Source organism: Sceloporus occidentalis, unplaced genomic scaffold (genome assembly GCF_023333645.1).
Source record: "Sceloporus occidentalis isolate IW3139 unplaced genomic scaffold, rSceOcc1.0.p SCAF_109, whole genome shotgun sequence".
Lineage (NCBI taxonomy): Eukaryota > Metazoa > Chordata > Lepidosauria > Squamata > Phrynosomatidae > Sceloporus > Sceloporus occidentalis.
The window spans coordinates 3,222,022-3,240,341 of record NW_028317089.1 but is presented as its reverse complement, the minus strand read 5'-3'; the positions used below and the strand labels follow the sequence as shown (position 1 = coordinate 3,240,341).

Here is an 18,320-nt window from a genome sequence, read left to right as displayed (position 1 = left end):
GTAGACTCTATTCATTTGAAACAAAACCAGCCATGACTTTGTGCTTTGACAAGGATTTTCAGAACTCCTTTTTATTTTGAAGAGGAAAATCAGACAATACTGTATTCGTGATAACCACAGAAGCACCGTGAGGCCTTCTCCATTCGTAGGTCACGTGTAGTTTGTAATAATGTATTTCCTACGTTCCATTAATCCCCGGTGCGTAAGTGGTGGAATCTTTGGTAGTTTGTTTTTAAGATGTCCATTTACAAAGACTGTTTCTTCATATGAGTGCCTACTGAATCCTTTGTAGCCTCTGCCTGGGCATGGTCACCTTTGATGACTTAAAACGGAGAGTGAAAGGAAAACTGGATACAGCCATATATGTACTAAAGTCCCAATAACACCAGATGGTGCCACTAAAAAAAAACCAAAGAAACACAAAAAAAACTATTATTCCAAAAAAATCAGTTTCACATTGCATAGATATAAACAATGCTTAACTACCATAACCAAGGTTTGCAATATATATAATATTTTCATTCAAATTTTCTTTTGTACAGAATTACAAATTCTTGTACAAATTGCTTAAAACATCTAACAAGCATCTAAAAATATATTTCTAAAAATAGATTTGATTCAATAGAAGTATCAGGATTAGGTAAAAAGAGCAAATTCAGGATATTTTTGTGCCTGATACAATGCCCATTTGAGATGTCATTTTCAGACATTCTACGAAGTGCATGGGATTGTAAGATGTACACAACATCAGAAGAATTTTATTATTAACATAAAAATTAAAAATACAACATACTAGTCACAGGTTGATCTATTCTTGTACATTCTCCTTCCACAATAGAGATGTCATCTATAGCAATGTCTCCTTCTATACCGTTACCCCGAACACCTTCAAATATTAACTGTAAAGGCAAACAGAAACATTGATTTTAGGATGTACCTTGAAAGAGGGAAACAAATGGTCATTTCAAACCATCTTACGTAAGTGGTTGTGATACTTTATGTGCAATTTTCTTCTACAAACCCCAGGGCCCTGGTGTGAAAATTGCCCCCCTGGCCCCCAAATTCACCAAGCAACATGTGCCACCTCTTCCCCGAAACAGCTTGTGTGCGCCACCTTTTCTGTCAAACAGCTTGTGAGTGCCGTCTTTGCCCCATGCAGCTTATCAGTGCCATCCTAATCCCCAAACAGCTTATCTGTATCATTTTATGCCACCAAACAGATTGTCTGTGCCATCATTGTCCCCTCCTCCTCCAACATACACTCGGGGCACACATATGTGAACACACTTACACAAATTTACACATGCTAACATACATAATTACAAATACCTACTAACACACTTGTACACACTTATTCTAACACTCCCTCTCACCACTTACACATACATGCTCACACACAAACACTTACACATACATGTTCACACACATGTACATATAAACAACTGTGCTCACACATACATCCACGCTCACACACTTATACTTAGCATCGATGATCGCATACACTTATACATAAACATCCATGCCCACATCCACTTATAGACACCCATGCCCTTATACACTTATACATAAACATTCATGCTCCCATACACTTATACACAGATATTCATGCTCACATACCCTGATACATACATACATACATCCATGCTCACACACACTTATAGACATTCATGCTCACATAAATATTAATGCTTTCATAAATACAAACATACATACCCCCTACCTCCCGTCTGTACCTTCTTAGCTCTCCTGCAGCTACCTTGCAGCTCTCCTCTCTCCCCGTGCCAGTTCAAAATTGCTTAGAAAGGGCCCTTGAACTGGCACGAGGAGACAAGTGGTCCCAGGGGTCTCCTGGATCCACTAGAGGGATGGGCCCCGTTACGACCCCTGTAATTACACCACTGGTAAAAATAGACATTACTCCCTTCTTTAAAAAATGTTTGTGTCCATCCTTGCATGGACAGTTATTATCGTTCTGCAAAAACTATGATCCGATTTATCGTGGACATTACAACTACCGGTATATATATATATGTGTTTAAAAAGCATGATTAAGAAAGATATTACTGTGAGTGCTAAGTCTATAGTAAAATGTTTTCTTTTTGCAATTCCTTTGTGGAAAGGGCTTTGTTTTGGAAGAAAAGCTAAGCCAAAATCAAAGCCTAAATATATAAAAAAGATATTATATATCCTGCATTTTTTTCTATGGATTAGTCCTGACTTTCAAACCCTGGGGTGGCTTTTATTTTTGTTTGGCGAAAAGTCCAGCTATGTTGGATGCATTTCTTATGATTTCCTCAGAATAAACAAATAATTACTTCCGGCGTGCCAACTAGGCGCTGTGTCCTGCCAGGTCTTTAAAGCCAGAGGAAACATACTTATGTGTTTTATGTATGACCATGATTAACAAGGTCGCAAAAAATCCTCAGAACATAAGTAAATGTCTCTAGATTGTCAAATATTTATTTGGGTCCAATCCCTTATACATTTTACAAACTAAATATAATTTAAATTTTTATTATAAGATAAATCCCCATTTTTTTTGTTTATGTGAGAGTATTCCCACTACAAATCCATTTTACTAAACATCTGTTTGTGCTTTTTGTTTGTAAATAAGTGTATTACTTTCAGAGATCTTTAGTTTGAAAGTTTAAATGGAGGCAGAGATCTGCGTCACCAGTTATTTACCTTTATCAACTACACATTTCTCCTTTTTCTTCCCCCCTTCCCTTACAAAGGCTACCTGGACCAATCAACAACAACCAGCCATTTAAAAAACACAGGAGAAGTACTTTAACGAGGGGAATAATCATAAATGAAGATACTTTTCCCTACGGTACAAGTGTGAGGTGGACTCCTACCACCTATACACTGCTTAATTAAATATGTAAACTCATACTTAGCACTTATTTAGTATATAGAATATGGGGAAAAATGTTAAATTCACTTTATATATGGAAGTTAAAGTTTGTCAACGTCCTTTACTCAAACCCTCATCTCTTCTCTCTGTGTTGTGGCTGTACATATTTTTGAAGAACCCGTGGAGATGATACCATAGAGAAGACTGACTCAAAGGGACAGATTTACATCCAATGATCCATAGACGCAAAATCTTCCCAAAATGGTCCCTTAAAACATAGAATTCTAGATAATTCCTTAATGAGGAGCCTAGCTCTGATTAGATTTTTGCAAATGTACACAGTGACGCTGGTGGAAAGGTCAAGGAAGCTGAATGTCCAACAAAATAATGATTTTCACAATCTGTGAACTTTATGATAACAGCAGATACAATGTTTTTAGGTTTCATACCTGGAATGAAGAGGTCGGGTGTATATTGATACGTGCTTGGTTCCATTGCTCTCCTTTATTTCCATTGGCAGACCACACTTCAACTTCAGAAGTAACTTGTCCTTTTAATCGAAGGTAAGTATTTAATGTCCCTAAAAAAATAATGCAAATATTGTGTTAAAATACGGGAAAGGTTTTCTTTGACAGGTAATATTTTCTATCGGGAAGCAAATGTACCAACTATTTAATGCTATATTTTGTTTGCACCTCTGGTGATAAAATTCATGTAGTTATTTTATATGTTTCTCATTTGGCAAAACAACATATTAACGTATACAAGAAGCTTAATCTTCCCAAGAGGCAAAAAAAAAAAAAAAAAAAGATTTTTGATCATTTTTTAAATTAAAAATAGCATTTTAATACCCCCCATTGATCAAAATATTATTTTAACTTATAGTTAGCCTTTTTTGTTTTGTTTTTATGTTTCTAAAAATATACCTGAAAAAACAGATATCTTAAAAGATGGTGGTGTTTATCATGTGTTGGTCCTCACATTCATAAACCAAAATGTCCTATAAATGGAGAATTTAATTTTAATTGTTAAATAAAGACTGACGAAGGTTAGAGTTGTGTTGTTAAGACTAGTAGGCAAAATAAATTATTTTGGTTTTAAAGTCTTGATAATGGAATGTCCTCCTAGAGAACATTTAAGTAAAGGCACGCATTTAAGGGACGTAATAAAACTAATCTAATCCCATAAAAGCTTTTATTCTGCAACATTCAAAGCCTTCTATAAAAAAAGTCAACATTCAATGAACAGACAGATATCTGTATTTATTTCTCATATAAAGATAAACCCCTCTTGGTCAAAAATGAATATTAGAAAAATAAAATAACATAATTTAAACTGATTTTTTTTCAGACTGACCCCTGAAGTGCAGATTCCAGAGAAGAAAACAAATTCCAATCTTGGGTTCTAAAGGATTTATTGAGTGCTCTGAACTATAACGTGTAGAATTTGGGGAAAGAGGCAGATACGTTTTACTTACCTAACATAGTTTCTTGAACCTTTTTCGCCAAATAATATTTTAATGATTTTGTTTACGAATGAAATTGTAGCGAAAGGCTCCCATAACTATTCATATGCTAGCGGGGAAATACTGTTTCAATGATTAATATGGCAAAAATCTGAATGCATAAAAAGCATAAAAATTTAGATTTTCTTAATATTTAGGAGGTCACATTGTTAATTATCTGGATTAATTATAGTTCAATACTTGTAGTCTTTATATTTATTGCAGGGAAAAAATAGGTATACTAAAATGTATTTTGAGAATACAAGTAATGCCGAATATATATATTATTTTATATGCATTTTTCTTAAGAGAGAGATAAAACACAACAATGTGAAAGGACCCAATAAAGACAGGATAATCTTTAGCATCTGACTATTCATGGAGGATCATGAATTACACTTTATAATGAACTGGGATGAGATTAAAAAAAAGATTAGGAACAGTGGGGTCGGGAAGATCTTGACACCCGGAGAATTCTGTGAAATAGATGCGTATATCTAAGTCTGAGGTCATTTAAAAATGGCTTCAGATTATTGAGAAGAAAAAAGGAATTGTTTAGGAACAAATTCTTTTCTCAAAGTACCAAAAGTACCAACGTTAAGATTTTTTCCCCCCAGAACACCACGAAAAGGGTAAAACAAATGAAACAAAAAAATAGAAAGAGTACGCTTTGTTTTTTTGTTTTTTTTTAAGATTGTACTGCATTCTTAGAACCCGATCTGAAGCAAAGTTTTTGCAACCATTAGAATGTTCAATACGACTAACCCCTTAAGGACAATGGGAGGTTCATAAACCCATTGAAAACAATGCATTTTGAGCCTGTACATGTACGGGCTTTGTCATTAAGGGGTTAAATATAAATATTTAGAAATATGGCCACTGATGTCATAAGTTATGTTCCAGGTTATCGCGGAGCGGAATTCACATTATGTTTTACTACAGTTAAACCCAATATCCTCGATAATCTAATTGGCTTTCAACAGGGAAGCTTTTTGTCTCTGAAAGATCTCTCTACTCGTGCGGAATTTGAGAGTGGCATCTCCTATTCAGCAAGGATCAAGCGGTATTGTTAAGGGAGGAAAAAAATGCAACAACCAGCTTGTAGTACAAGTCAAAAGGTTAATCTGGTCACCGAAACGTCGCGGTTTGTCTAAGTATTGATACAGGTGGTTAAACGTTTCTTTCCTCCAAGGATGCGTTTCTTTTACAAGTAATGGCCAATAAGAGTTACGTATAAATGGGAATAAAAACCTAACATGTCAAACGTGGTCAAAGGTATTTGTTATTGCAGAAGAAAACACATATCTCATAGAAATATAGAATTTTGACAGAAGATAAAAAAAAAAACCATTCGGCCGCCATCTAGTCTGTCCCGTTTTTCTTGGATGTAGAGTCAAACCATATTTCTAGCCACACTCAAAAGATACTACCAATAATGATATATAATAATCTAGATTGCGCACAGGAAACCATAAATTGAAAGGAAATCCATAATGATGGACAAAAAAATACAAACAAATTTAAAACAATAGTAAGAAAGGTCCATTTTTTTTTTAAACAGTTTTGTTTCTCTTTCACACTCTCTTACAATCTCTCACAATTTCTCTCTCACGCTCTCTGTCAATGTTTTCCTTTATTCTTTATCAACCGCTTGTCAAATCCCTGTCTTTTTTTGGTCTGCTTCTCTCCGCTATCTGCTGCGTTGTCCAGGGCTCATGGAGCGCTTCCGCAAAAATGGCGGAGCGTTGCTATACACCCTCTCCTCTGACCTATACCCAAATGTTCCTGTGAGCACGGATGTACCATTAAAAGAAACATTGGGTTGACCTCATGCAGTAAGTTGATCTTGAAAGGCTGGTAACCCTCAGAGGACCTAAAAGCCCTAGTTCATGGTAGAAAGGTATGCTGAATAATTAAATTAATAAATTAATCGCTATCCAAAAGATTAACAAATGGAGAGTAACCCCTAAGATGTGTAAGAGTTGTATCTTAAATGTAATAGAGAAGCGAGAGCATAAAAATATCTACACTCGTTTAGAGCCAGGGAAATGCAAGGAATTTTATAGATTCAGCCGAGGAGCTATCTTTCGAACATTTCCACGTCCGGACGTAAATCAACAAGACCCATCGATAGACGAATAATCACCTGGTATAGCTCGGAAAATTTATGTCAGCTTTACTGTATGTGTGTTACTGAAAAGTCTGCGTGAAAAACTGAAGATAATGGTAAAGCGGAATCACTGAACGGAGAATCGGGAACAAACATATCGACAGAATGTGGAATCTAAACATCCATTCCAATGATTCAGGTCAGGAGCAATCAGTCAAATAGTAAGGATGCTAAGAATTTATCATGTGTTGCTGCTGAGACACACGGATGATTACACACAAACCAAACATACATACACTCTCTCTTTCTCTCTCTTTTTTTGGCCACTGTAGAATGGAAAGAAAAATAGAATTTGCCGGCAGATCAGACCCATTTGCCCCGTCTTGTCTGCCCGATTATCCTGCTGTAAAGACTCAAACCTTAATCAGATGTACTAGACCAGAAGGTGACCTCAGATGCATAATAAAACAGATAAAAATGCTTTATCAAGGTCCTCATAAGGATAACATACAATAGTCTTTTATATTCACTTACCTATATGCCTTCCATACATGTGATAAAAGAAGCTGAAACAGTACGCTGTGTTGCTGGATCCATATGGATTTTTTTGGGCTATATTGAATAACGGGCTGAGTAATCGTGCCTTATCTCCTTCCATACGTGGACGAGATGCTTCTATGTACATGTAGAAACCTGAAACAAAAAAGGAGTATAGTTACCAGCTGATATAGTGCGCAGAACCATACAGAATGAGTAACTTTAAGTTAAGATAATGATTTAAAACACTGAGATGGATTCTATTACTGGCGATAGTGAACTATACATTACGCAAGGTCAGCTTAGCCCTTATTACGGGACACATTTGTCAGGGTTGGACGTTTGCAATAAATAACAAAGTTAGTGAGTGAGGTCAAACTTCAGCTATGAAGACTTCTACGAACCCTCACTTTGCCAACACTGTCTGCCGGATGCGCTAGACACAAATATTGATGTATAAGCTTTTCTGTAGATATTCCCGTTGAAGCTTGCATGGAGGTTGTTCTAATGGATGGAAAATCCTGGTAGCTTTATAATTAATCTTTTGGGGCAGCCATACATAGAAACATAGACTTTGCCGGCAGATCAGCCTGTCTAGTCTGCCGGGTTTCATCTTTTAAAGACTCAAACTCTAATCAGTCATTGGTCTCAATTTAGAGTCAGTAGCCATATGCCCATCACATGCATGTTTCAATTCCCTGTATCCATCCGCTCTAGAAGGCCCAGACTGTCCATTTGGCATGCTAGGCAAATGGTGGGCCGCTGGCTATCAGCGTCACAAACCCACATATGCCTGGCGACACGCTACATGGCATAAAAACCTAGTGTGTGGCTACCAACATATCCCGCTATTGGCTGCACTTGCCTCGGCCTTAAAGTACCAGGTCTGCCTCGTCATCTCCAGTCCAGCCTGCGCTATATCATGCCAAATCAATCTTGCCTAATGTTCTGGATAGACTTATAGTTACACTGCACATATTTAAATTCCCTCGCTATATACCTCTACATGTTTACTTGGGGGTGAATATGTTGGCAAATTATTCTTTAAATATTTGAAAAAATATTTGCGTTAGACATATAGTGTATGTTAAAAAGATTTAAGAAAAACACACACGTTTTCAAATAAAATGTGAAGCTAGTAAGGTCAATTAAGTTTATTCTTATTTTTTTGTGAATTACACTGTTTTAGGCTTAAGTTCTTCTTCGGATTTTCAATGATTTATTTCTTTTCTTACTGGAAAATAAACTATTTTTCTACTGAAAATTTGGTTCTGTGGGAGTAAGTCTAAATTATGTACTATACAATACTATACAAATAGTTGCCAATTTTCGATTCACTGGTCCTAAACATTAAGGGACATGCACAATACAGCAAGAACTTTTTACTGCTTTTAAAATCACTTCAATGGTCCATCTACAGATCTCCAGCAGTTGTATCCAGTATGACCAGCTGGGGATATCCAAACCATTTCAAATTATATAATAACCGATCAGTTATGGTTTGTGGCTACGCTTTTCCTTCCAACAGTCCATCTTCTATAGTTTTTGCATTATTATTAGTATGACGACATAATAAATTCAATTAAAAAATACAACAAAGATTTCTTAATACGGTACATAGCAAAGTTATAAAAAGTATATATTTTTGTGATGTTTTGCTGATTTTTCCAACTTTCCAAAAATAATTTAAAATGTTCCAGAGAGCACACATTACCATGGAACAGGCATTACCATGTTTCGAGCCTCCCGCATCCGTAGTGGGTCCTGTGTTCGGAGTATACCTAGTGTCTCTTGTGCTCGCGCTTTGCTTCGTCCATTCGAAGACATCTGTATCGTCTTGGGTGAACAAGCAGATGTTATTGTCTTCAAACCCACAATGGAATTCTCCTGAAAACAATGGATATAGGGGAAAAATTAGAATTTTCCTCCTCTTCTGTTATCAATCCTCTAGTAGGTCATACGAATAGTGGTGTAGTTTCGTGTATTGTACATTTTAACGTCTTTGGTAATGTCGTATTCTTCCTTTTTATAGTAGTGCTACGTCATCTGCTAGCGCTCTATAAGTAAAATGTAATGTGAAATCTCATTGAAGGAATCTAGAGAGTTTTTTTTTTTGCTTACAAGGAAGAATCAATTGATATCTCCAGTGTCAGAGAAGCACAAGAGAAACATATACCAAATAAACACAAACATACTATAAACTAAACAAATACAGTAGTAACAGCAATACTTCTATTACTAGTATAGTATAACTAGAGGCTTGTAGATGAGTTAAAAGACTTCTGCTACCCAACAGGACGCATGTTATGTTTTTATGCATAGATATAAGACCCTATGGGCTACCAGCCCACTGCGCAGTTGCCAAGTCCATAGATGCATCAGAGGGTGTTCTCGAATGTCATGGCAGTGGTGGCATTATGCAGGGCCAACATTGCCCTTATATCAGAATAGACTTTCATGGTTGGCTTTCATAATGCATTGTAAAATCATAAAGCTTAAATATTTCAACTACTGCAAGCTCCCGTTTAAGTGTTATAACCTGTTGTTTCTGTAAGTCATTTTGTTATGTTATATACTAATTGTTATGTCCTGTCTACCCCCTTTGTACAGCGCTGCGGAATCTGACGGGCGCTACATAAAACACTAAATAATAATGATATATTAATAATATATATAATATAATATAATAAAAACATGATCGACCATCATAAAATGTACATATTTTCATAATATTGATTTACTAAAGAAATATTGTTCTTTGTCTGAATGTTCCATCTATTGTTAATTTTTAACAGTAGAATACAAAGCAATTTTCTGCATTTCTATTAAAAGAAATTAAATCTATGTAATGACTCTAATTATAAAAAAATGAACAGTTAAGAATGTTTCTAGGTAATATTATTGTAATTATTAATATTATTATTCTTATTATGTTTTTTTCTTCTTTTCACATGGTCTCTGATACCTACAGAGAGTTCCAGCAGCTAAAGCTAGAGGTGGTCTTTAATGAGGATATTTGCTTTGTTATTGTGTACCTTGGGTACTTTACTGAGATGATAGATGAATCATATGATTTCCTTTACATCTAGATAACAAAAGGTCAGACTCTCAGCTGGTTTCTGAACCTATAAACTGCAAATAATCCGAGTCTCCGCGTGAACCAAAGAAAGATTAATAACAGCCTTTTATGCTTAAGGACATTTTGAATAGGTGTATTTCTACGAGGATTTATATTTGAACAATATTCCTGTTTTGTACCCAGAATCTAGTTTCATAGATACCTTCTATTCTGCCCTGTGTATTTAAATAATAATTAAAAAAAAAACAGCCATTTTCATATTCGCCAGGAATACATAAATATACATCATTTATTTTTCGAGTTAAGCTACTCTAGTCTTAAATTTAAGACAAAGTGTGTTTAGGGATCAGACTTTTTTTTCTGCATAGCATTAGTCACAACGTTATGCAGCCAAATGTGGCTGCCTGCTCCAATGACTATGGGTGAGGAGGAGGGAAATCATTAGTCCCACTGCAAGTTGAGAGTAATAACGTGAGTTGAGCTTTGGTCAGTTGTTATGTACTTGCTGTTTAGTGAATGGATCTGAAAGAGTCTCGGCACCCTTAAAAGAAAGTGACAGAAGACTCAGGTCCGGCAGCAAAGTGTATAGTTTCCAAATGGAAGCTCCCCGTGGCTACTTTGATGTACATTCTGTTACAACTATATTACATATTATATATCTTTTTTTTAAATAATTAAGTGGAAATTCATGGGCACTGGAATGCAAACAGCCTCGGAAACCTGATTGTCTCTATGGAGTCCTAGTTTTCCTGGGGTAGAATGAGGTATATTTGCTGCCCACTTTTGGACATAGATGAAAGGTTAGCTTACGTCTACATGTGAAATATTAGAGTGTCTTAATTTGTTTAACAAATCTAGTTCTTGTAGCAAAGAATTACAGATCTGTATTAAAATGTTATTTTATTTTTTCTTTTATATATACAGTATCTATCTACATTTTTGGTCCTAAACTATCTCCAGTTTTACTTCCATTTTAGATAAATTCTATAGTTTTTATTCTAGCTTTTACAGAACTACCGTCTCACATTTTTGCAATGCACTACAACCTTGGATCAAACTTATCTTGGAAACTTGGAGATCTTATAGAAAATCTAATTATACCGGAGACATTTTGTGGGGGGGGGGGAATATGAGGATTTTCAGGTCATGACAACGATGAAGCCAATGCACAAACCGTTAATTAAAAAAAAATCTAAAAAAAAATAAATACGCTGAAGCTGGGGTTACGGAGAGGTTTAAGAGCAAAGCGCTCAGAAAAAAAAAGCGGTCTTTAGCTGGAAGATAAATGGTGTTAATTTCAAAAGTACAGGAATACATAAAAAAGCCTTAAAGGGCAACATATGAACTTTTGTTCTGACTCAAAAATATGTGGTCAGGAAACTTCTATATTTCCCCGCAGGCTTAAAACCACATCTTCTTATGAAATAACTCCCAAATTAAGTAAGTCACGCTGTGATGCAGAATTTTTTTTGGGGAATATTTGTACTTTTAAAAACAAGTGATGTATCAGCTGTATAATATCAATAATCGAACAATTAAAAATTGTATTATATAAAGTCAAAATAAAAAATGATCCGGCTATATATTTAGTCTATATAACAAGCTAAATTAGCCAAAAATGATATGTTTTTAACTATATTTAAGCCTTTCACAACATTTTCGAATTTGGAACATCAGGAATGGGAGTGGTTAGGAGAGTAGAGTTCTACCAAAACATTTTACTGAACAAAGCACTTATTGAGAACTATTTATGTGAATAAGCAGTGCTGGACTGGCGATGATGGGGGGGATGTAAGGTTGTGCAACATCAAGTCTGGAGTGAGGGAGTGTAGGTCGAGGAGTGCTGTCAAATGGCACGCTGCCAAGAAGGAGGATTATGTGTTATTAATGCAACCCCCTTAATGCTGGAGGGCAAAACATCTTCATGTGAGTGTAGGTTTGTGTGTGTGTAGGTGTGTGTGTATGTGAATTTAATGTATTCATTGCTACCTTCACCCTCTAATTGTTCATTATTAATATCAGAATGCTTCCAAATATGGTTATAAATGAAAGATTGCAAGCTCACATGGCCTGGATCTATGTTTTATATGTGTTTAGTCACCAAAGGGTTCGAGGCTTTATTATTAATAGGCGTTATTGAGAGTCCTACTCGCCTATTGTTTGTGTATGTCATCTTGTTATGTTAGATACTAATTATGTGCTATATACCCTTGATACTGCGATGCGGATTCTGATGGCGCTATATAAAGCAATAAATAATAATACTGCTAACGTGATAAGCAAATTGCATAAAAAATGCATTAACTTAAATACACATTAGGTTTAGAAAATGTGATGGGCATCGGTATATATTCAGAAAGTGTGATAAGAGGTTATTCTGTGGCATGAACATTTAGTGTGTATGGCTGAGATGTACTGTATACGTTTGAGCGTGTGTTGGTTAAGAATGCTGTGTGCCTTAGGCTGAGAGTGATTTGTGTGATTGAGCAGCCCTCAGTATATTAATGTTTGTGTCTAAGTGGCAACGTAGGGGACGGGTTAGTATGAGTGAGTGTTTTATTAAAGGGACACTCCAATCACCATATGTTGCTTTCAAATTAACATGCACTGGAAATGCTGGAAACATTCATCAGAATCCCCTTCTATGGCCCCTCCCCCACCCGGGTAGTTGAAGGTACAAGTGGTGTTTTTTTTTACATATAAAAAAAATAAAATGTGTTGTTCATATGACAAACAAAATAATATCAAAATATGTTGTTAAACATTGTAACAAGATATAGCTAATGATCTTCCATATTCAAATACTTACTTAAATGTGGATTGATAGGAGCTGTAAAAAAAATAAATACATATATTACTATGGGGGAAAATACATGGAAAAAAATTCATAATTATTTTTCTTTATAAACTTTAGTATGAAGACCTTTCGTTAGTGACATTAAATGAAATTGATAGAAAGCCTGACACGTATTGAGGGTGCACGAGATTAATGTGCATGGTCCTTGCGGCATGAAGTGCGCGGCAAATAATAGAGGGATTTTGTGCAGAAGCCGGATTTCATAACTACCATGCAAATGTTTTTTTGAATTTTATTTCCTATCACAATGCCTGTAACCACACAGAGAATTAAAACTCAAAGAAACAGTGCTTCCCAGCTTAATGTTAAGTTACTAATTATAGAGAAATTCCTTAAACTGCTTTTCTGCTTGTCAAGCCCAATTATTCTTAAGTTATTGTAACAGGAGTCCCCTAAGCAAGCAGCCACACTGACTTCCAATGGCTTGCCAATTATTAAGTATATATATATATATATATATACAAAAAAACCATGGAATATGTATGTGCCATTATATATGTAATAATATATGTAATAATAAATCTGTTGTATGCTTCCTGAGTGATTAATTTGTTATATTGGATTCCAAATGCATTTTATAATAATATATCTCCCTGGGAGCATTAATAAAAATAATCATATAACAATTATATCAATAACAATACTTGAGGAAATTGGTATACAAACAGCTCAATGATATAAAATGTAACTCACCGCTATACTTTATCACGCGAATTGCTGAATCTCCTTCACCAAACCTACTGATAGGAGTCAATCGTATTTCGTACGGTTCGGGCTTGACCAGTTCTGTAAGATTGTTGGTAATTAATTCTCCTTTTTTAATGTTTCCATCAACGGTAATTTCAGTTTCCCACCAGCGTTGCTGCCCTGCCTATTATATAAATGAAATAGAAATTAATAGGTAATACTTACAATTCCTAACGCTAGTGACATGTCTATTATAAGAGTTTAGTGAATGAGAGGAAAAGAGAATCATTGAGCCTTTTATCATTCTATATCTTAGTCTTTGTTCTAAGTTCTTGGACTATCTTTACTGGGACCATTAAGGCATTGCCATTTTGTGTTAAAGATTTATTATTGAAAATTAGAATATTGATCTAATAGGATGTGCAATTATTTATTCCTTTATATAGCACCATCATATTCTGCAGCGCTGTACAATTTTTAAACAGGACATAACAAGTCCAGGTGCAGGTCTCCATCATCCAATACATAATCAACAAAAGCAAATTCGCTACTGTTGTTTAAACCAGTACATGCTACATAAAAAAAACAGAGGAGCAGAAAAATGGTAACATATTCTGTCTGAAACTGTAAAGCTTAAATATATTATAAGCTACAACTACTAAAAAAAAATATATTTTTTTATTTTACCCACCACTCTTAATGTGCACAGCCAAATCCAATACAGAATTATCCTGGGTGGAACAGCCCATCATACACTACGCCCCTGGTGGCTGTAAGTGGAATTACAAGTAATAATTGACTAAGCCAAATAAGTGGCAAGTGTATTACATTTGTCCTGTCTGGAGGAGGGGATGATTACATCTGTCGAACCTCAAACATGGGAAGAAGTTTTTTTGCAGATATTTTCCCTTTTTACTAAGCTCTAATCCAGTCTGAATTGTGAAGGTGAATAGACTAATTTAAAACTTATACCAATGAGGAAAAAACACTATCCCTAATACTATCACTAGATTTAAAATTGCTATGAATTTAAAATGCCTACATTTCAGAATCCCACACAAGTAATTTTCTTACACCTCTCTATTCTGCCATGGAAGCACTCAGAAAGTATGGATAATTATATACGTAAAGGTCAACCCTCAACCTCTTCTACCAATTCAGTTCTTACAGCACATCATTATGGAAATCGTATGCTATAACAAATAATGAGAACTTCTACACCTTAATTATAACATATCTGGGGTGGGAAAAAGTTTAAACTCAAAATGCATCATATCACCAAACCACTGACCAATGTTTCTTTTAATTCTAATGAAATAATATACAATTATGACTTCTCTGTCTTTTTTCTATCCCATGGTATACTTCTTGATTGTAAGCTCTTTGAGCAGGGCGCTCCTTACCGCTTGTTTCTGTAAATCGAATTGTTATGTAATTTACTACTTGTTATGCCATTGTACAGCGCTGTGGAATATGATGGTGCTATATAAAACAATACATAATAATAATAAATAATAATAATTTAAAATAATTCCAAATAAACCTCTATAAAAAAAGAATAAAAATTCACGAGAAATTAGAGGTTTTTTTTATAGATTCTTGTATTACCTTTACATTGTGCGCTAATAAATTCACCTTAATCTCCAGTGTTCTAATTACAAATCTTTTTAAGATTTACATAGATTAACAGTAAATCTAAATCTAATGCCTGTGGTTTGAAAAATCCCAATAATAAGGATTTGTGCTCAAGAAAGTATTATAAAAGGAACTGATATTAATTGAAATATTAGAAATATTTGCTCTTCGTCGGGGAACCAAAAAGGTGCATTGTAGACTTTTTTTTGTCATCTTATTCTGCATCGTAAATTAGTATTCTGCACGAGATTGATGGAGAATGATTGAAAACCTTAATTTAATTATTAAGATTTCTGAATATCCTCCATCTGTAGGCAATATTTTTAATTTAACAAAGCCATCTGGTTTTATAATGAAATAATAATTAATTGTAAAGTGAATTATTAGGTAGCTGGAACGCTAATGCCATTTAAGTATATTTAAATCTAATACTGTTTAGTGAATATTGATTAGTATGCCCTTTAAGTAAATTGAAAACACAGACATACTAAGGATTTAGATCTTGCAGGTTTTCATACTAGAATACAGTATCTGTCGACGGTTAAAAATATTCCATAAAAAGCCTCAAACATTATTTTAAAAAAAAGTCAATTGCAAACCATACTGTCCATACAGAAGATGGAATAACATATCGTTTTTTATTTCTTCTTCTCGTGATTCTACTATATATTCCTTATGTGATTCCCATTTAGAATTAAGCAATAATTTATCAGCGTTCTGAAAAACATATGGTGACTTTTTTCGGCTGCCTAACCAAATCTCGTTACTTCCAACAGTATCAAATATAGCCTATGACACTGATTATCAAATAAATCCATCTACAGAATGAAAGTAATTTAATAATATCTTCCAAGGAAACATTACGTTAAGTCTGTATTGAATTTTTATTTTATTTCCTAGTCTCTCTTCTGTATTATTTGGATAATGGAGCATCTATCATGTTCATTATTTGACATATGTAAATCACAGTTGTACACGCTGATGTACCAGGCAGGAGTTATTATACACATGTAGGGAAAGGAGGCATTACTTTTGGAACACAAGACTCTTGTGATATTAGTATTAGAGCCCAAGGAACATTTAGAATATCAATGAACTGAAATATAAGTACATTACAGCTCTTATAAATCATTCCAAACTCGTTGGAAGAAAATGCAGACTCAGGAGAATTTGCATTTCGCCTACATCCCTCTAAACCAAAAAAGCAGAACAAACTACTCTGTAATGGTGTACATACATCATCAATCAAAATCTAAGAGGTAGCCGGGTCTCAGAGACGGAACATGCCAGGAATTTAAAAAATGCTAATTTTTAAACAAAGTTTTAATATTTTCCTAATCTTGATTTTTCTTGTTTGGATATCAATTCTTCATGTTCATTAAAATATCCGAAACTATATAACTGTTGCGTATGAAAAAAATATAAAAAATGAAACTATATATTTTTATGGTTTAGAGGCTTTGTATGCATTTAATAAAATTGTTAGAAGTTATTAGACATGACTAGGAATGAGAATGGAAGTTAGACTGGCTCCCGATTGTCCTCATGTTTTCTTGACCAGCCCATGCAACCAAACCATTGGGTTCAAACCCAACTTGAGCCAAAGTTAGCCTATCCACATAATTTAGCCAACAACATACAGTGCAGTAAAATTGATTATATATATATATATATATATATATATATATGTGTGTTGTTTATTTGTGTTGGGTTCATATACTTTGCCGCACCAAATAGTTTTATGAATGTAACTGCCAAAGAGAGAAGGTGAACAAAAATACAAGAAGAAAATTAGTGTATTGTTCATTGTTAAATTATGAAAAAGACGTCAAGTAATAAAGGTATCACATCGTAAAATGATTGTGTGCCCTTTCGGAGGTTGTCCAAAGAAACTCCCTTCACAGCTTGAGTTATATCACAAAAATATATACATGATCAACAATATGCACTATAAAGAAAGCATATAAAAAATATCAACTGTGATAATTAAAAAAAAAATTCACAAATTATGTGATGAGATCTATAGGGACGGATCCGTGTGTCATTTTTTAGACTCAAATTGCAGATTCAGAGATACAAAACTAAGGTTTTCAAGTATAAATTTCAAGTGTCTTAAAGAAGGGGTTACTCTCCATTACATACTATGTGAGGAATAAGCTAATGGAAGCCCCTCTCTCCTCTTAAACAAGAAGATTACATTAATTCATAGTAATTATAAATAATGTTATATGACCTTAAATCTAATATGTGGTCCGCTACAAAAAGCATGGTGCACAGGAAGTGCATTAGAACTTCCTGTTTGGATTGATGGTAGGATTCCAATGCAACCTACGATGAATGGTCTTTATAAGTGAAGGAACCTTTACATGAAAGGCAGACATGATGTCAGAGCTGGAAAAATATACCTCTCATTAAATTACAAATGGAACACCAAATAAAAATATTAACGACACGGGTGATGAATGGTTTCTGTGCTGGATTCAATTATAGTTTTATTTCCAATGTGACAGTTCCTTGGATAGATTAATTACCATTCTGTATTTCTTTAATTGACCCTTAAATTCCACATATTACATTTTGAATTCATGCTACTGGACATAAAAAAAAACAACATGTCTGTTGTAGACTAGACTGAAGGGTTTTCAAGTTCACAATTTCAAGTAACAATGGCATACAAAATTCTATTAAATGAAGAAGTGTTATTTAAAAAAAATTTAAATAATTTATGACTAATAATATAAATCTATACCACTTAATTAATGCAAGTTTATTTTGGCATTTCAATTATGTCTATGCACTGTTGGCTCCTACAAGCTCACATTTTTAGCCTACTCGCAGTTTAGTGAATAAGCTCACCTGTGAAGTGTTGGGTAAAATAATCAGTTTGCTAAAAGTACAATATAATTTATTCATTTTAAAATATTTATTTTGAAATAATTTATAGTTTCTATTACCAATGAGATAATCTGCATTGCTGTACGAGCAATAATTTGCACAGTAGACGAGGTCTTGCTATTGTACAATCGTGTAGACTTAAGAGTTCTCCAGTAAGAG

General features: G+C 34.4%; 1 protein-coding gene across 1 annotated transcript in view; it reads right to left on the bottom strand.

Moving 5' to 3' along the window:
- Positions 1-309: 309 nt before the first annotated feature.
- LOC149283205 (MAM domain-containing glycosylphosphatidylinositol anchor protein 2-like) overlaps positions 310-18,320 on the bottom strand; it is a gene marked incomplete at its 5' end in the record, with an annotated part of 95,735 nt that continues 77,724 nt past the window's right edge. Inside the window, 7 exons of the mRNA XM_089497847.1 lie at positions 310-398; positions 794-899; positions 3,307-3,437; positions 7,006-7,164; positions 8,740-8,895; positions 12,897-12,917; positions 13,638-13,815. Of these exons, the coding sequence (XP_089353973.1) occupies positions 310-398; positions 794-899; positions 3,307-3,437; positions 7,006-7,164; positions 8,740-8,895; positions 12,897-12,917; positions 13,638-13,815 (840 nt within the window). The remainder of the gene's footprint in view (positions 399-793; positions 900-3,306; positions 3,438-7,005; positions 7,165-8,739; positions 8,896-12,896; positions 12,918-13,637; positions 13,816-18,320) is intronic.